This window comes from Fistularia commersonii, chromosome 5 (genome assembly GCF_037954325.1).
Source record: "Fistularia commersonii isolate RoL2024-O1a breed Wild chromosome 5, RoL_Fcom_v1.0, whole genome shotgun sequence".
NCBI classification, from domain to species: Eukaryota; Metazoa; Chordata; class Actinopteri; order Syngnathiformes; family Fistulariidae; genus Fistularia; species Fistularia commersonii.
Window position 1 is genome coordinate 13,288,466 of NC_141288.1, and position 20,325 is coordinate 13,308,790.

General features: G+C 39.5%; 1 protein-coding gene and 1 long non-coding RNA gene across 3 annotated transcripts; one reads left to right on the forward strand and one right to left on the reverse strand.

The window, feature by feature from the left end:
• The first annotated feature begins 1,384 nt into the window (after positions 1-1,384).
• On the forward strand, positions 1,385-19,971 carry LOC147234124 (serine/threonine-protein kinase 38-like). Of its 2 annotated transcripts, XM_086146896.1 has the most exons (14): positions 1,385-1,686; positions 10,710-10,849; positions 11,357-11,408; positions 12,163-12,285; positions 12,438-12,521; positions 12,600-12,723; positions 13,136-13,290; positions 13,443-13,545; positions 13,634-13,695; positions 14,903-15,020; positions 15,191-15,314; positions 15,465-15,560; positions 16,310-16,401; positions 17,087-19,971. In XM_086146896.1, exons 2-14 carry the CDS (start codon positions 10,716-10,718, stop codon positions 17,209-17,211), a joined length of 1,392 nt encoding a protein of 463 aa, XP_086003022.1. In that variant the 5' UTR covers positions 1,385-1,686; positions 10,710-10,715; the 3' UTR covers positions 17,212-19,971. The 2 variants fall into 2 exon arrangements, with proteins under 2 accessions (XP_086003022.1, XP_086003023.1); XM_086146897.1 differs by lacking the exons at positions 1,385-1,686; positions 10,710-10,849 and adding an exon at positions 11,693-11,731 and having other exon boundaries at positions 11,360-11,408.
• Positions 13,432-14,971, reverse strand: LOC147234125 (uncharacterized). The gene is made up of 3 exons (XR_015106159.1): positions 14,877-14,971; positions 13,606-13,670; positions 13,432-13,517 (listed from the first exon to the last, which is right to left on the reverse strand). It is a non-coding gene; the product is annotated as an uncharacterized LOC147234125 (long non-coding RNA).
• Positions 19,972-20,325: the final 354 nt, after the last annotated feature.

Below are 20,325 nucleotides of genomic sequence, written 5' to 3' on the forward strand. Positions count from 1 at the left end.
AAGGCAGTATTGTAAACGCTTTACTATATTTTAGTAACTTCACAGCCTTACCTACATTTTAAGACCACATTTTAAATAAAGACAAACCACATTCTCTGTTCTTTTCATTGTTGATGTTTTATTTTCTTATTTCAGTGTGGTGACAATTTTCTGTGAAAGCTTCTATGGAACTGTGTAAAGAGTCAAACTACCCACAACATCTAAACTTAGATGTATGTCACTAAATTCTTTCATTAAATTGTCTAACATGTGAATGTTGTCCACAATTTTATATGTCCAAAACTTGATTTTGGTTTGTTCGTATTTATTGCCAGTTTTATTTTATTGTGTTTGGTGAGTGTTCTTTGTGATAAGAAGTCCTGCTGTTTATGTGACAGAGCCATCTGTGGAAAACACAATAAAAAACAGATTAGGACTTTTGGCATGGAAAGAGTCTAGGAGAATTCCAGGCTGGGTTCTGCCTGCTACCTTTAACGGGGTGAATGGAGGAAATAACAGTTTCCTAAATTTCAAGATCGTAAAATGAGAAAGACTGAAAACACATAATAAATATTCAAGTTGGGATCATTATATTTTATGTAGTCTAACAGAGTCAAGTTACATTTATTGTGAACTTTTACAGCAAATGTGTCAGCTCTTCCCATAATGGATAAAATCAATGTAATTTTACCTCAAAAATAAATGAAGATGCAGTTTTTCTTATAATTCACCTTCATCATATCACACTTTATTGGATATTTTATCCGCTGCATTGTCACTGAGCCAAAACTGTAAAATAGGCTCACATAAATTAGATTTGCTTGTTGGAGAATGATACATTATGCATTGACATTTAATAATTTGTACAATTCTATAGGAACTCCAGAAAAATCAAATTCATCGCTATCAATATCCTGCAATTTTTACTTTGTTTTGTTCCCAGTGACCTTTCACTGACCTTAAATAGCCAGCTCTAGTCCATGTGGTATTTGATATCTTTGTTGGTTGGAGATGTTGCTTTTCATTATTTATGTGACATATCATAAGAATTTACAAATATCAAGCAAATGGTTTCTAGTGGCCCAACAACCAAAACGATAAAAATAGGTTTATAGCCATTATAACTGCAGTGAAATCTATAAAAGCGCCAAATGCCTGTGCGCCTAATGAACCTGCGTCCTACAACCATTGCGGGGCGGGTCAGACTTTCTTATTCAGTGACGCACTTGTCCTTCTTACGCATATTCCTGATATGATTGGTCAGTGAAGCCATTGGGTCCTTGATATTCATCGGCGATTGGCTGATACTCGCGTCAGTCAAAAGCTACGCAGTTGCGTGTCCGCAGCGTCTGTTGAGTCTGACGGTCCCAGGAAGCGCTGCAGCCTATTTCATATTTTGTAGCGATAGAGACGGCGAGACGCCGAGGTCTGAGGTCAAGGGACATCAAAGAAGACACTTCTCTTGGTTTCCGTCATTTCAGGGTAGCTTTCTGAAAGTATTAAAGGACGCTTCTCCTCTTATGTTTTAATGCGATGTTTACGGTGCCGCTTTTTAAGGACCCCTGGAGAGGGTAGCCAATAACTGCTGCTTCTTGCCTTCTCTGCCTAATATTAGGCAGAAAGCCACACTAAATAACAATATATTTGTTTCTTCTGGATCGTGGGCTGGCGGCAAGCCAACAGTTGACTCTGGAGCAAGACACGGAGGTGAGTAAAACACTTCCTAGCTTCATGTCCTTTATTTAGACGCGTTTTATTTATTGCTGTTGTGGTACCTGCTAGACAGATGCCAATGGAATACAGCGGACAAATAACGTTAGCCGGCGTTAGCTAACACAACGCTGCTGCTAACTGGCCCAATGTCAGCACAACATTACCAAATAAGTGTCCTGTTCATCTGTACTTAAAGACTAAAAATACTTAAATATCTCCCATCACTTCTCAGGTAGCAGTGATGGACATTGACGGGGGAGGGGTGAGGGGGAACGAGGGGGTTGACGGTGTGGATAGCCGGTCAAACACTAGCTTTAGCTGTACTTCAACAAACCACTGAATGTTTTCTCACTTTATCCTATTTTCGCCTCACTTTTCAGCGTTAAATGACTGTAATCGTAATGTATTTTAATGTATCTTTTTTCACATGTCTCACATTTTTTGAATTCTAACATCAGATGCTCCTTGAAAAAATAACAGACTGTGTCTATAAATATTCATGGTTAGTCTAATTTCCTGCCACGTGTGATAACTTCATATCTTCATAATGAATTGGGACTAGTGGACAGTATTATTAAGTTGCAATAATTTCCAGAGATTATTTCAATCATTGGAACTTTTTTTTTAATTTGTTATTATTTTCTTTCTTGGTGGATCTTGATGTCCATGGCTTAACAGTATGACACTTAATGTGTAAAATTACTTGGTTATGAAACACTTCATTTTCAAAAACATTTAGGGAGTCTGAACAGAACCTTAAATTACCTCACTTAACCGCAGTCCTTCCTTTATGTTACAGGCCCCCGTTGTGTTGGTAAGCGCCCATTCTTTTCTTCAGTGTAATGACTGAACCCTTTCATTCAGGACGGAAAGAGTTTCCTGCCCAGTCACTTACAGTACTTAAGGGGTGTAGAGTGTGTCTGTGTGTGTGTGTTTGTATTTACACACACACACACACACACACACACACACACATATGTGCGTGCATGCATGCACACACATTTTAAAAGAAGAATTTGACACCAAGTTAAGAGATCCACCATACGTAGACAAATTTTATGCTCTGGATTCCTTAGGGATGTAATAATTTAATTACACAACTGTTGATAAATTTCCCTGTATACTTTTACTGGTATCATCATATAATTACTCTTCCAATGGGTTTAGTAAACTCAGCAGGATCCTCTGACCTTGGCACTTGTTTAAAAAAATGCCATATTGGAACAAACAAAATACCAAGATTGATGCTGAATAGCTGGGACCTTTTTAACTTTGTGCAGTTTTATTGTTCAAAAATAATTTACCAGTGTGCATCAGGCAGTATATCTTTAATCTGCAATAATGAACAATGGATTTTATGTTTGAAATGAAAATTTTTACCCTTTTTTGCATTTATTGTTTGTTTTTGTATGTTTGCTCCAACTTCATTTACTTTTTCCTGCCACTCACTAAAATGTTTCAAAATAATGGAGCAAATGCCACAATTAAATTAGCAGGAAAAAAAACAATTTCCTCAAAACGATCAAGAATTGTCAAAACAATAACTGAAATTAAATGGGCAGAAATCACTCCAAAAAAATAGCCAGAAAACCAAGTTAAATCAATAAGAGCTTCTGTATAAAGTTAGTTAGACAGGATTTTAATAAAACTTTGAGTATTTTCTCAAGCACTCAGTAAATGTATCTGCATGAAGTTATTCTTTTTCAAATCAAAGCAGACATGATGTACATTGATAATGAAAAGAAATTCTGAATAACACAGTACTCTGTTTTTCCAATCCGTTCATCCGTATTTACCAGTTGCTTGAGCAAAGAAATTCCTTTCACCTTCATCACATTGTGTTTGTTTGGACATAAAGAAGATGAGGGCACAAACGTTACAAGAATTCCGCTGACGTAAAACTACTTTTCAGATAACAATTTATTTGTGATGACCACAGGATGCCATTTGTAGATTTTACTTTTGACAGCCTGAGTTGGCTGTACTGAAAGTCCTTGAGTATTTTTGCAGCATTAAGAATGTCCTCCTTATAAGAGCTTGAGTGGCACACTTGTATTTATTTAGTTTTGGGTGGTTCTTGTTAACTAGGATCCAATGTGAATCCCTTCAGGCCTGGCTTACTTAGCTGTGATGCAACAATTCCTACACACTTGCATGATGCTTCATTTTCCACCTTAGTCAGAGGAGGAGAACAAGTTATACTCTTGCTCTAGATGCAAGTTTGTACATTAGTTTGTTCCCAGTGAAGATGAAGGGCTGAATTCCATTAAAGTCCTTCAGATTCAGAGTCCTGTTCTTTTGCATGCTGGCTCACTGGTTTACTGGAAAATTTGTGAAAGCAGATCAAGGCTTGGCTGTATCATATCACTATAAAATGTTCTACTCCAATTATTGATGATAACTTATAAAATAAGTTATGGTAACTGATAAAATAAAACAGCAATGAAATCATAAGCCTTCTAGTAAGCAGTATATTTAAGACAAGTTTTTAATCTGATATTTTTCATAATAGTAAATAGTAATTTGTAATTTTGTCATCTTACTTGTGGAATGCAGCCTCAGGGCGGCATGGGTCAGTGTCTCCCTGAGCTAGCCTCGGGGAGCCAACCACAGGCCAGTGTCGCCCTGAGCTGGTCCCAAGCCCAGATGAATGCAGAGTTGCGTAAGGAAGGGCATCCGGTATAGAACTTTTGCTAAAACCAAACATGCGAATCGAACCTTATAATCCCATACTTGATCGGTCGAGGCTGGGTTAACGACTGCTATTGGTACCGATGACCTACAGGGTACTGGTGGAAATGGGGCTACTGTTGGTCAAAGAAGGAGAGGAGGAAGGTGTATTCAAAAACAGAAAGAAAAGAGGAAATGCAAGAGTCTGGGACTAAGGGTAGGGATTTTGAATATCTGGACCATGACAGGAAAAGGTAGAGTTGGTCAACATTATGCAGAGAAGGAAGGTGGATATAGTGTGTGTCCAAGAGACCAGGTGGAAAGGTAGTAAAGCTAGACACTCAGAAGGCTTTTTGTACTTTCAGTTGTACTATCATGGTATTTGACAGGAAGAGAAATGGAGTAGGAGTTACCTTGAAGGAGGAGTTTGTTAGGAATGTTCTGGAGGTGAAAAGAATGTCAGATAGACTTCTGAAACTGGAAATCGAAGGTGTGATGCTCAATGTTGTTAGTGGCTATGCCCTGCAGGTGGGATGTGAGTTAGAGGAGAAGGAGAAGTTCTGGAATGAGTTGGATGAAGTGATTCAGAATATCCCCAGAGATGAGGGAGTGGTAATTGATACAGACTTTAATGAGCATGCTTATGCAGGCAATAGAGGGGATGAAGAAGTGATGGGGAGATTTGGTATACAGGATAGGAGCGCAGAGTGACCGATGGTGGACTTTGCAAAAGGGATCGAAATGGCTGAAGAGAACACTTTTTTCCAGAAAAGACAGGAGCGTAAGGTAACTCATAAGAGCGGAGATAGTAGCATGCAGGTAGACTACATCTTGTATAGATGAGGTAACCCGAAAGAGATCAGTGACTGCAAAGTAGTTGTAGGTGAGAGTGTAGCCAGACAGCATAGGTTGATGGTTTGTAGGATAACTCTGGTGACAAGGAAGATCAAGAGGACAAAGGCAGCACAGAGGACAGTGGTGGAAACAGAAAAGGGAAGAGTGTTGTATGGTTTTCAGGGAGGAGCTGAGAAAGGCTCTGGGTGGTATGGGAGAGCTCCCAGATGACTGGACAACTGCAGCTAATGTTATTAGGGAGACAGGTATGAGAGTACTTGGTGTATCATCTGGAAGGATAGATAGAGGTAAGCAAGGAAAGCTAGAAGACGTAAAGGCAAAACACAGGGCGTACAATGACTTGTATGCTCGGTTGGACAGTAAGGAGAGAGAGAATGATTTATACAGGATGGCAAAACAGAGAGATAGAGAGGGAAAGGATGGACATGTAAATTATTCAACAGGAGCTTGAGAGTGAGAAGATTCCTGAAGAATGGAGAAGAAGTGTAATGATGCCCATTTTTAAGAATAAGGGGGATGTGCAGAATTGCAGCAACTATAGAGGGATAAAGTTGATAAGCAATACAATGAAGTTATGGGAAAGCGTAATGAAACCTAGACTGAGAACAGAAGTCAGCATTTGTGAACAGCAGTATGGCTTCTTGCCTGCAAAGAACACTACAAGCAGTATTTGCTTTGATGATGCTAATAGAAAAGTACAGAGAAGGCCAGAGGGAGCTGCATTTCATTTTTGTAGACCTAGAAAAGGCATGTGACTAGATGCCAAGAGAGGAACTCTGATATTGTATGAGGAACTCTGGAGTAGCAGAGAAGTATGTTAGACTGGTGCAGGACATGTATGCTAGCTGTGAGACAGTGGCAAGGTGTGCTGTAAGAGTGACAGAAAAGTTGAAGGTGTCGATGGGACTTCATCAGGGATCAGCTCCGAGCCCCATCTTGTTTGCAGTGGTGATGGACTAGCTGACCGATGAGGTTAGACAGGAATCTCCGTTGACCATGATGTTTGCAGATATCATTGTGATCTGTTGTGAGAGCAGAGAAAAGATTTGAGGTAAATCTGGAGAATTGGAAGTATACTCTGGAAAGACAGCAAGACAAAGTACATGTGTGTGAATGAGAGGAACAGCCTTCCATCTACATCAACTTTTCTCTCCCTGGACATTTAGGAATTATTTGTATTTCACAAATCCACTTGTTGAAAATGGCATTGATGTGGATACACTGCAAGCTAACGGCGAGAAGCTGTCACTTTGTGGGTAACGTGGTCGGCACAAATTGCGGGAAATGTAGTTTACAGTCATTCACGCATTTGACTTATTTATTTTAAGACAATCAAACTTTTTAGGCGTACTGGCGGGCCACATAAAGTGACGTGGTGGGCCACAAATAGCCCGCGGGCCTTGAGTTTGTCACATGTGGTCTAGAGGAAGACCGAAGAGAAGCTCTAGTGAGAGAGGATATGAAGGCAGTTGGTGTAAGAGAGGAGGATACAGAGAATAGAGTTAGATGGAGAAGGTTGATTGGCTCTGGCGACCCCTGAAGGGAAATGCTGAAAGAACGACTTGTGGTGGATAATTTACTCACTCATTAAATAGTATCACAAAACAATTTTCTAACCAAAAAGAACAATATCAACCAGAGAAACAAGTTTGATTGAGTCTTCTTTAAGTACTCATGGAGGATTAGTGGACAGTGTGGATGGCCTCTGACCAACTCAGTCATAGAATTTCAAAAATGTGACTTTTTCGAGGCTAGTCCGTCTTGAACTGAAACAAGCCACCTGAATCAATGCAAATTTTCCTTTGAATCTGTTTAAGAATAATTAAAAATGGACTACAAGATTTTCAAAAAGTTTCTAGAAAATGATAACTTGATCACCTGAAAATTATATTTCAATAAATAAATAGCTTAAATTGTGCCACATTCATTACATCACGTAAATTCTCAGCTACTCTTTAAAACCACCAACTTCCATGCTTCCTTTAAATGATTTTGTAACACTTGGAATGTGACTAAATATTGGTTGACTTAATGTGTCAGACTAAGGTGGTAATTCAAGACAGAATATGACTGAATGTTATCAAGACGTTTCTGTATTCAAGACAAAGTTGAATTTCTCTGAACACCCATCATGTGATGTACAGAATGCAGTAACACCCTTGTTTGCCTTGTTCTTTGTTTTCTAACCATCAGAAGGCACCCAAATTGAGCCACAGTTATTCTGTGATTTTTCTCAGAAGTCAGGAAGTTTCTTGTTGTTTGGACCGGAGACAGGGAAATGACTAGAAAGTGACTCGACGACACACAGGTCCTATCTCTGAGCTGCAGGGCTGTTTTATCTCTGTGTGAGCTAATCAGACCATATGTTCATACTGATGGAGTGTTGAAATGTTTAGATGGTGTCAACATCCACCCTTCTTACCTTATTGTTTCCATGTTAAAATGCTGCTTGTCTTATTTAAGGCAGGGACAATACAGTCCCATATCTTTGTGCTGATGTATTTGTTTTTATAACATCATTTTTCGGTTGATCTTTATGTCAACAGCCCAGTCAAATTTGCAGGTGTTGCTGCAATGGTCTGGTTTCCACCCAAGCAAGGCTGACATGTTAGCCTAAGATGTGTCATGGACTTGTAAAATCCCTACCACAGAGCTTGTTAAATGTTAACATTGGCATGTTATAGTTGGATCCATATGAAGGAGTGTTCCAGTTGCATCCAAGGCTCAGTTTACACATATAAAATGATCACTTTCTCCTCTGCTGACAAATACATTTTTAGAATAGCTTTTTATCTTTTTCATCATTCTGTTCTAAAAACTTTTGCGCTTTGATATTATCATTCTGAGAAAATGCATTGGAATGTACTTTGTGAACAATCATCAGTTCAAGATTTCAGTGATTCGTTCCTGGAATGAAGGTTGTGAGCCTGCCAAAGCACATGATCCCCTGTCTATCGGCACAACAATATTTTAAAATCAAAAGAGTTACTGAAACTTGAAATACCGTCCCAATCAGGAAAGTGAAAAGATGAAATTACGGTGTCTTTGGCATTTAAACTTTCTAATGGGCAACAGGGGTTGATCTAATAGCTTGCAAACATGCGTGATAGAAGTGGGTAGCTGTGTTCCATATTTTGTGACCAGTGCCCAGCACCCCCTGCTCCCTGTTTGGAGAACACTAGACACAGCCAAAGGAACGTCCCTTCACCAAACTGCTGCATTTGGAATATTTAGCAAAGGCACCAGTGCTGCGCCTTGGCAACCGAAATACTTTAGATACTTATTGCATGTGCTGTGGAAATTTTGCAGTACTAATGATCTGGTCAGTGTCTATGTCTCTAACAAACTTTCATAAGACCTGCCAAAGCTGCGACAAATAATTGATTTAAAATTGAGTTTTCAATTTTTAACATTCATTTTCAGTTATTTTAATTATTCATGGTGTTTGAATCCTATTGTATGAAACCAAAGGTAACATTCCTTGATGCCAGTTCTTCAAGTCTGACTATAGAGTACTTACCTTTTTAGCACATTCAATTTAGTATCTTTTTCATCTTGGAATTGGTGTTTGCCATTCTTACTCATTCTTAGGTTGTGGAAGTTATTAGCTGATGGGACTGCTTATATTTTTTGATGTATTTCATCAATTAATCAGTACTGAGAACTGATCTGACTCTGTTCAAATATCCTGAAATCATTGTAAAATATAAAAAATCTGTCTGACGATGCCTTAATGATAATAATCATGGAAAGTGACGACCTTTTAACTTTTGCCTTTCCAATCAATTAGCCGAGAAGTTGCTGCATGAGGGTCGGTTATTGCGCTTTCACAATTAAGTTAATTATATTCAAGTCATTGAACAGTACATTTCATTTTCATTTCTTTCCTTACCAGGTGAGTGGCACACATCCTAAAAATGTAAATGCCACATCTAGTAGCAAAAGTTAAAGGTGTCTTCAAATGTTCAATACTTCAAATGTTAACAGTTTGATTAAAATACAGCAAAATGGAAAGATCATTTATCCCTCTTTAAAGTGAGAGGCAAAACATTGACTTAGTTGTCAACAACACAAAACAAAGAGAAAAAGTTAATGTTTGGAATCTGAACTTCTAAATGACATGAAAACATATAATAATTTCAAAGTAAGCTCCGAATACTCCAGCCTGAATTCTGGTGTGTTAATGCAAAAGGTAGTACGGCCAGTGTTACTGACCTATATTTTAACTCAAATGAGTCAAATTAACCCTTTGTTCTTTGATCTGTGTAGGAATGCATGAAGAATCTGGAGTATTTGGTGAACAAATTATTTAAGAACAAATTGCTGGTCCAGACATTGCAACCAATTTTTATATTGACCAATTTTATGTTGCAGTTATATAATGCAATCAAGAGTACAGTGATTGTTGGATTTCTTTCATAAAAAATCAAGATACTGCACAAACTTACTTTTTTGTGAACCCTGCTGCAGTACCCTGCTGTGTTTTTTGAAAACCTGTAGTTGTTGTTTTTCAAGCCTCAGAAGGCATTCAGTTTTACTACATTACACCAATAACTCAAGCCTTAGCTTGTCATAGAGGGGACAGAGAGAACTTCACATTCATTCAATTCACACTCCTCACTAGCTGCCAGAGGTTACTACTGTTTTTCCATCAAGCCTGATACCTGGTAGTATGCTTAAGACTGGACACAAGTAAATCTGAATAAGGTTGTGAAAAAATCTTGATGTGCCTATATATCACAATACTTAATCTTTCAGCATGAGACCATTGCCGTATTTCAATGACAAAGTCTGTTTTTACAACATTTTGTGCCCCTAATTTGAGAAGCTGTTTTCTGAGTTGTTAAAGAGTCTGAGCCTCGGATCAATTTCTCATGTACATTAATTTATCTAAAGTTTTGTGAAACCGACATGATGGTGAATGAATGCAAAATTCCTGCAGTATTCTTTTTTGCTGCTGCCCTTACCGGTCTTGCAAAATGTTAGAAATCATAAATTCTGGGAAGAACATCACTATCATAATTCCTTACGTGATATTGTTTAGTGCTACATTGATGAAGTTGCATAAGAGCCTACTTCAACAGAACATTGACAATGAAGGAAGTGACTAAACATCTGCGTGAGAGACGCTCGGGTATGTTGGGTGTTACTCCCTGAAAAAAATTGAGAAAATTCAGCTAAATCAGATAACCAACACTTTCCACAGTTTTATAAGTAGTAACTGGAGCACTAAACTAATCACTATAGATTTTTTAGCCTCTTTTGCCAATATGTTGTCGGAGAAAAACAAGATGACCAAATAAGAGAAATTGCACGTTGCTACTATTTTTTGTGAATTTGCATCACCGATAGGCAGATACTGGAATTGAAGGTTGATTCGCTCTGGTGATCCCTGAAGGGAAAAGCTGAAAGGAAAAGAAGATATTGATAGCTTTCAGTCAGGTGATCAGTCTACCAACCAGACTTTTTCTTGTTGTTCTGTCTTTTTCCAGGATAGTATGGCCATGACGGGGGGGACTGCAGCTGCCCTCCCTATGAGCAACCACACCCGAGAGAGGGTGACTGTGGCCAAGCTGACACTGGAAAACTTCTACAGCACTTTGCTCACGCAGCACGAAGAGCGGGAGATGAGGTGAACCTGCAAAAATGGTTTCCTGATGGCTTACTCACACATCTGTGAAGGCACAATGACCACTATTAAATTGTATTCCCTAAAGCTCCTACTGTACAAGTATTTCAAGACCTAAACCACACAGTGCAGCCAGTATTTTACTTCCTTCCTGCATGTAAATGAAGCTGTTGTTTAACGCATCAAATGTCACTCTGACTGCCACATGAGGTGGTGTTTTATTGCAGGTGCAAACACAAAGGCCCTCTCATGTGTGATCGTATTACCTGAGAGCTGATCTCTAGTCCTGGTAGCATGGTTCAGTGCCCATTTAGAAAACAGCTGATTGTTAACACCCCTGTGCAAACCTATGGGATTCCCTTTCATGATCCAAAACATTTATCTCTCCACTTAAATATCCCACCTATGTCTTGTCAAGTATTCTAAAGTTATACTGGTTTTTATGTTATATCCTCCACACTGTTTTTCTTGAAATGCATTTTTATTGAATTCTTTTCTTTCTTTTTATAGGCAGAAGAAGCTAGAGAAGGCAATGGAAGAGGAGGGGTTGCCAGACGAAGAGGTGAAGTTTGCTTGTCTGATTATTTCCAGAACTATAGATGGCACATCTGCAAAGTATCTTGAAGGCAGTAGTATTTATCCACTGATACACCATCTGGATGAAAATTCCCTAACATAAAATAGTGATGCTGGACAAGTTACTATGTAGATTTACTAAGTAGCAAGTGTCTTGTCCGTCCGTCCGTCCGTCCATCCATCCATCCATCCATCCATCCATCCATCCATCCATCCATCCATCCATCCATCCATCCATCCATCCATCCATCCATCCATCCATCCTCTCAGGATCACGGGGATGCTGGAGCCTAACCCAGCTGTCATTGGGTGAGGGGCGGGGTTACAAACTGGACTGGTCGCCAGTCAATCACAGGGCCACACATACAGACAGACAACCATTCACTCACTCACTCACTCATTCAGGGCAATTTTTCCCAATTTTTTCCACTTTACCTGCTGCATGTTTTGGGACTGTGAGTGGAAACCGTAGAACTCAGAGGAAACCCACGCAGACACAGGGAGAATATGCAAACTCCAGAGAAAGGTCCATAGAAATTGAATCAGAGTTCTTCATGCTGTGAGGTTGAAGCACTAACAACTGTGCCACCGTGCCACCCTGTCATAAATAATCCTCTCTGAATTCCTGGATGTCTGTCTTTAGGCTAGGTATTTAGGAGAAGAACTGTTACATCATAAAACTTTATTAGTTTTCCTTTTTCTTTTCCATCACTTGATTAAAGGTTCTCTTCATGTTGCAGAAAGTTATGCGTCGCTCGCAGCATGCTCGTAAGGAGACAGAGTTTTTACGACTGAAGAGGACACGGCTGGGCCTGGATGACTTTGAGTCCCTTAAAGTCATTGGACGGGGTGCTTTTGGAGAGGTGAGTAAAAAGCGAGGAAAAGGTGATGCACTTTTATGACCGCGTTACTTCATTTACTTAAATTTTGCATATGAGCATCATTGCAATCTTCAAACAACAATTAGGCACAGAAATATTTCTCTTGTATTTGACTGTGAGGTTGTTTCTATCAGGTACGTTTGGTGCAAAAAAAAGACACCGGGCACATTTACGCCATGAAGATTTTGCGAAAAGCAGACATGCTTGAGAAAGAACAGGTAAACTTTTTATCATTAGCACTGATATCATGTTTGTATAAACAGCTGCTGAAAATTCTGTATTTACCATCCCCGCAGGTTGCTCATATCCGGGCTGAGAGGGATATTCTTGTGGAGGCCGACGGTGCTTGGGTTGTCAAGATGTTTTACAGCTTCCAGGACAAGAGAAACCTCTACCTCATTATGGAGTTCCTGCCTGGAGGTATGAGCCAACATTTGGATACTCACTTATTAAAATTGCTCATACTAGCACCCATGGTTTATCTCAAAAAGTGTAGGTTCCCATCATGAGCCCGTTCAATAGTAGACCAATCACAAATAACTCCAGGAATTCCAGTCTGAACACATTTTATTTCTTTTTGTTTTAATGGACAATTCGCTGGTTACTTAATGTCAACAGGTGCTGGGATTTCAGTTACTTATGTTTCAATGACCTTTTTTTTGCCCTTTTCCTCCGTGATAGCTATTTCGTGGTTGTTTTTCTTTCCACAACTTTGAATCCTCGACAGGAGAGCGCTCTGATAAGAAATCAAAAATTTAAGATTTGTTGATCTGGTGGCATTGCAGAGGTTGTACATTGTGAATTTCTTAAGAAATGTGTCATTTACTGCCAGGTGACATGATGACCCTGCTGATGAAGAAGGATACACTGTCTGAAGAGGCCACCCAATTCTACATTGCGGAGACGGTGCTGGCCATCGACTCCATCCATCAGCTAGGGTTCATTCACAGAGACATCAAACCCGACAACCTGCTGCTGGACTCCAGGGTGAGAGCACAAACACACCAAACATACAAACGCTTACCACCATATTTGTTTTTTCTGCTAAAATTTTGGCTTGTCCTGAGTGTAGTGAGGCACGCAGTGTATTTGATGACTGCCCTCAGAAGAACTTATTCTTGCTGTGTCTTTCCTTACAGGGTCATGTGAAGCTGTCAGACTTTGGCTTGTGCACTGGACTGAAGAAGGCCCATCGCACTGAATTCTACAGAAACCTGACACACAACCCGCCAAGTGACTTCTGTTAGTTAAACACAAACCTTCTCAGTACCAACGACTTATAGAAATTATGTCTTGTTTTACCTTCTCTTTATTTTTTCTGCTTTTGTAGCTTTCCAAAACATGAACTCCAAGAGAAAAGCAGAAACCTGGAAGAAGAACAGGAGACAGCTGGTACTGTTATCATTATTATTATTGATAATAACTGATTGGATGTGGCTTAGTTTTAAGAGCGATGTCCTGCTTGGCAGTTCACTTCCCAACTCCTCCTGTTTGCAAGTGTCCTTGGGCAAGGCACTGACTCCCTCAGTTGGCCCTGACAGTCTGACTAGCACCTTGTGTGTCAGCTCTGTCGCCATCAGTGTGTGTGTCACAGATTGTCGGATTCAACACTTTGGCTCAGTTGGCCAACTTAACATATCGATCACTTGCTCTTAGTGACTCAATGCTGCATTTAATGCACACTGCAGTCATCTAGGAGATATTTCAAATGCAACAGTCATGTCATTGTCACAAAAGTGTGTGTTTATAAACACGCCTTTGTTTAATTTAGTCTACTTTAAGGTGATGCTTTTTTTAGTTTAGAATTTCCCTATTTGGAGAAACTCAGTGGGCTTGCAAGCAATATAAAGCATAATGTGAATTACTGCAGTGCCCCCTGGAGGTCATTAGTGACGGTGGCCATGAAGTAGGAGTTTGAGACAAGATTTAAGGACGCTTCTCTCTATGCTGTTCAGAGTGAATGGCAAACAGTTTAGATCTAATTATAAAAAACACAATGATACATAAGAAAAGCAATTTTAAAAGCAAGGGCCTCAGACTAGAGTCACTGCGCCTCTACCTGGAGAGGACCCAGATGGGGTTGCTCCGACATCTAGTCAAGATGCCTCCTGGACACCTCCCTGGTGAGGTGTTCTGGCCATGTCCCACCTGGGGAAGACCCGGGATACACTGGAGGGACTATGTCTCTAGGCTGGCCTTGAAATGCCTCGAGTTCCCCCCCCCGAGAAGAGGTTGACCAAGTGGCCAGGGAGAGGGAAGTCTCTGCCTCTGCTGCAGCTCCTGCCCCAGCAACCTGATCCGCATAAGCGGAGGAAAATGGATGAATGGATAGAAAACAGTGTATTTGTGTAGTTTTTATATGTTAGCAGATTTGGATATATAAATTTAGAATCAGTCTTCTGAGTATTTTGATTAAATAAAGTGATTTGTTTCAGATGAATATCAAGATGTGAGAACAAAAACACACACCTAAACACTATCTCCCTTCTTTTATTTTCTTATGTCAGAGATCCATTTAAAGTTTTTACTCTGACAGTCATTTATCTATTCATCCTGTTTAAATATGCACTTACCTTCCAATTTCCTGTGTGACTGTCAGGCTTATTCCACAGTGGGAACTCCAGACTACATCGCCCCTGAAGTTTTCATGCAGACTGGATACAACAAGTTGTGTGACTGGTGGTCTCTGGGGGTCATCATGTATGAAATGCTGATTGGTAAGTAAGCCACAGCTAGAAGAGAGGATGTCAGATGCACCATCATGAGAAACACAGAGAAGGGAATTACCGGTATTAGAAATGTCAAAATTGACAAATTGAATGGACTCGTTTTTTTTCAGCTCCATCATAATGCAGTTTTAAGGCAACTGCATTTACCTTCTGTCTAGGCTACCCTCCTTTCTGCTCTGAGACACCACAGGAGACATACAGGAAAGTGATGAACTGGAAGGAAACCCTCGTCTTCCCACCAGAGGTCCCGATTTCAGAGAGGGCCAAAGACTTGATATTACAGTTTGTATTGAATTTACTTTTCACCTGTCAGCTCACATTAAGATGCTATCTTTGTGTGTCCTTAGATGGACCAGTAAGGCCATTGTAGTTTAGAAAACAATATGGAACTGGGATGTGGTTCCTATGATCCGTCTGCTTTTTGTGTTGCAGGTACTGCACTGATGCTGAGAACAGGATTGGGGCAGTGAGTGTGGAGGAGATCAAAAGTCACCCATTCTTCGAGTCTGTGGACTGGGAGCACATCAGGTATGTTGAATTTAAGAATATATCTGTTTCTCACCAAAGTGGAGAGCAACCACCAGGAGTTGAAGCTATTTGACCTGGGTTGAAGTGTTTTAGTAATGTGACTGCGAGTGAATGTGTGGAAACACAGAGGTCTAGTCGCTCACACCACATTCTGGGCCACATTCCTTTAACAATGTTAATGTAAACATGACTTTAGCCCCACTGAAAGGCCAACTAGTGAACCACTGAGTAAGCACCACAGACTCACTCATGTGAAATGTTACAACTTTACACATCACTTCGAAACCTCAGGGATGTTTCACAAATGCCTTATATCTTCAGTGATTCGATTGGTGTCTAAGTCAAGAAAAAACACGTTGACTATATTTCGAGTTGTCCCTCAGCTGCCTTTAATTTCCAAATTCATTAAAACACCCTGTTGCACCTCTCACTCACCAATAAAAAACAATAATTGCCACATAAAAAAGATGTGGCCTCAGGAAGGAGGCATAACATGTTTTTACACAAAATGAAGGGAAGTGTCAGCATTGCCCAAAAGAACAACCAGGAACAAAATTGGTGCTGTGTTTCACTTTAAGATTTGACCATTATAGCCATTTCTGTTGCTTGTAATAATGAATATTGTGGGTAAATAATTCCCACTGACTCTAACTAATGCATTTATTTAGTGCCATATCATTCAAAATATATGTTCATAGCATGGGGTTTAAATCTGTGCATGCCCATGTTTCTTCCTGTTTCCTCCAAAGGGAGCGACCAGCAGCTATCTCAATTGAAATCAAGAGTATTGATGACACCTCAAATTTTGATGACTTCCCTGAATCAGACATCCTTCAGCCAGGTTTGTCAATTCATTATTTCTTAACCATCCAAGTTGATACATCACAATTTGTCCTCAGATTAAATATCTTTATAGCCCAATAGAAGATATATTTGGAGGGAAATGCCGTTTCATTTGACTCAAACTCCATCTATAAATCAAGTATTGATGTTTTTTGTCATCTTTATATGGCAAACATGGAATTCATATTATAGAACAATTAGCTTCATGATGTTGTTCTCAGCATCTTTTGAATCAATACATGTGAATTAAAGACATCACAGAGCAGATCGAACCCTCTTTAGTAGGAGTGTTGTCAGGAAAATTTAATGCCGTTTCATTTGTTTAAAAAAAAAAAAGCAAGTCTTAATTTCACATGATTTTATGAAGGGGTGAACCTTGTGCTTTCCTGTACGTAGACTTCTTGACTTTTTACTGGAGTGAACCACAAATACTATAAACTACCATTCATTGTGCTCAAGTAATAGCAGGACCAACTCTATCTGTTAGCCACATATGAAGAAAAAAAGGACATCTACTTTCTTGTTTTGTCATAGAGCTCATGTCAAACTAGAGACTTTCACTCCAAAATTGGTTCATTCTTTCTCTGATCTTAAAAGTACTGAAGCCTCAGGTTTGTGTGCTTTCAAAGGATTATACACTCAGAATAATACACTCTTGTTGATTTCTGTGTTTTTATAAACAGCAAACGCCACAGAACCAGACTTTAAGTCAAAGGACTGGGTGTTCCTCAATTACACCTACAAGCGCTTCGAGGGCCTGACTCAGCGAGGCACCATCCCCACGTACATGAAGGCAGGGAAGGCCTGACAGTCTCCATGGAGACTAACAGACATTTACGGACACAGGGTCGGGCCTCGGAGCCCCGCTGGTGCTGAAGGCTCCACGTCAGCCTCTCAGTCTTTAAATTTAACCCTCATCACAAGTTGTATAGGTCTGCTCAGCCACCACGAAGATCTCAGAACGCAAGGAGAGTTACCGCATTACCTCGGTTGTTTATATTGTATACTGTACATGTGTCGTCTTTAGCCATAGCTCTCAGGCCAGCTGACTAACTTGGACCCTAAAATCAGCATCTGTGCATGTTTGGCAGCTTGTCGCTCCAGGAAAGGCTTCCCGAAGACAATGAGGCTGGAATACAAATCACTGCTTTGACATCCTCACATTGATCATTTTTAACACTGGCGACTAAATTAGCTTTAATGCAAATGTGTTCTGATTCTGAAGACACTGTAGTCCATCATATATGAGCAGTGACCCCCACACTTAGGCCTGCCTGCACTCTGCACATGGATTTAAAGGATAATTCCAGCATGATTCCAATTTTCACTGTAAATCAAGATTATTATTTTTTTTTAACTTGGTAGACATTCATTTTTAGATTGAGAGAGCATTTTATTTGGGTTCATGATGCAGCCAGACTCAAACAAACTTGGCATTGGTTGTTCCTTATGTACCAAGAGATGGTGTTTTTAGAGATTAGAGGGTATAAAAATGGCTGTTTGATTAGCATTAAAGCCATGAGCTGAGACACTGGTATAGATGTTCAGAAAGTGCAATGTATTTATATGTTACAGGGTTAATTGAGTAAACTTGCTAATAGATCTTCAGAAGGGTTAGTTTGTCCTTCAGTCAGTAGGTCCAGCAAGAATGACTTGGGTGAGGATTCCCATGTAATTTGCTTTTAAGCTCCATGGCATTTCACCAAATGATTTCTGCTGATTTTAATGATTTTCTGAGGTTACCTCAAATCTTATTTTGTGAAATCTGTCAAAATGTATTTGAAGGTTGGGATTCAAAACAAACAAAGCACTGTAACTGCTTCATCACTAGGTGGAAAAAAATGTACGGTAGTTTGTTTGTTTCAGTACCATATTGTCAGTTGTTCACTTTCTATCCACGTTTTTATGCACATTAACAGGTTGCACATAAAACAATCCAAAAAAAGTTGGGTTTTCCAGACTTGTCTTTCAAGAGATTATGTTTTATTCAAGGTACAAAAACTCTGCAAATAAGATTAATCATAGTTTACAGCCAAATCTCAAGTCATCGTAGGCCTTCAGCGACTTGATTATGAACAGAGTAACTGTTTTTTCATATAAATATGAAAACAAAAACTATCTATCTAAAGAGATCACAGATGTGCATTAAAGCAGAACTACAATATGTAGTTGGCCAGTATCATGCAGTTGTTAGAACTCAAGGCTGAGAAAGAAGTTCTTGAGTTCAGGGTAGACAGGGTTATTTGTGTGGAGTTTGCATGTTCTTTATGTGCCTGAGCGGATCCTTGCCAGGTTCTCTGGTTTCGTCCCAGTCGAAAAAACATGAAATTGGTTCATACAAAACTATAAATTGTCCCTACGTATGGATGGGTAAGTGAATGTTTGTGTCTGTATATGTGGACTTGTGTTTGACAGATGTTGCTCCCCCCTTCAGCTGAAGGTCTACTCTGATTGGCTCTGTACCTCCTCTTACCCTGAGCAGGATCAGCACTGTAGACCATGAAGTAATGCGCAATAAAAATACATGTATATGGAATATTGTCCGTATTAAGAAAACAACTAATTTTGTCTTGCGGATTTGTAATACGTCAAAAGATGTGATTCATATTACATAATATATATTTTTGTTATCATGATATCATATCATTTTGTTAATTATGGTTAAAATCCATGAAAGATGAAGTAACCACAAAACAGATGGAATTTACTTGAAAATCTGCCAAGAAAATTGAAAATGAGTTGGAAGTTATTTAAAATGGACTGCATGAATCAGGAAATAAAGCACTGTCTCTGAAAGACAGAGAATCAGAAACTCAAGAATTGCACCGTAAAGATCATCACTTAATACAAACTCTATACTAAGTATAATTTAAAGTCTAGTTACACTGCATATCTATATCTAGATCGGTGAAACTTTTCATATCATGCTGGAATGCTCCTTTAAACCTCTCGGTGGTGGTACAGTATGTCTTTGGAAACTCTGTTTGGGGAAACAGCTGATGAGAAGTTGCTAGGAAACCTGCAAATGCTGTTTTAACGCAGTGCTTGACATCCTGTACCGTGAGGTGTTGCCTATTCATGTTGCCACTGCTGATTGTCACTTCCCTTTACAGCCTCTTGTTTTGTCCATATCGGTGTTCCAGAAAATGACTGTGCCCCCGATTTGAATTCTGATAAGTCCAGTTACTTCCTCCTTAGGTAGACAAAAGTGCCTTTAAATAGCTGGTACATGTTTAGTATTTTATCATTGTTATTAGCAGTTAATCCGAAGGCTATTAGTTACACCTAAGTATCAGGAAGAAAGCCTGCAGAAAAAACATGATATAAAATCAATTCTGATCTTATTTGCTCAGTTTTTCCAGGTCAACCTGTGGGCAAGCAACAGTCGCCATGTCTAGGAACATAAAGCCCTTGTGATAAAAAAGCAATAAAGCAAAGGCGGCTCCAAACAATGGCAGGGTTTTTATGGTTTCGATAGTAAAAGAAGGGACTCGTAAAAGCATATCGTGTGAAAGCAAACGATGAATCAAGTGTCTTTGTCAAGTAAAAAGTAAGCTAAAAAAAAAAATCTGAGAAACAGTTTAACAGGGTGGACATCTGATGTTCATATATGCCATTTGTTCATGAGAAATGAATTTTCCATTGAAATGCCTCCGACATCACAAATAAAAATCATTCAGTACACGTCTGCTCAGAGTCGTAACTAGATGCACCAAAGAACTCCGATCTTCACTCGTCGTTATATGAACACAGATGTAGCTGTTGCTTCCTGAAACTGAAACTACCTGACATCCAGACAGGCTGAGGACCAGTTCAGCGGTAAATGGCATAAAAAGAATGGCATAAGAAATACCGGTTCTAGCTCTGCGTCCCATAGTAAAAAGATAGCCGTCGCTTGAATAATCAATGAAGGAACTCCTGG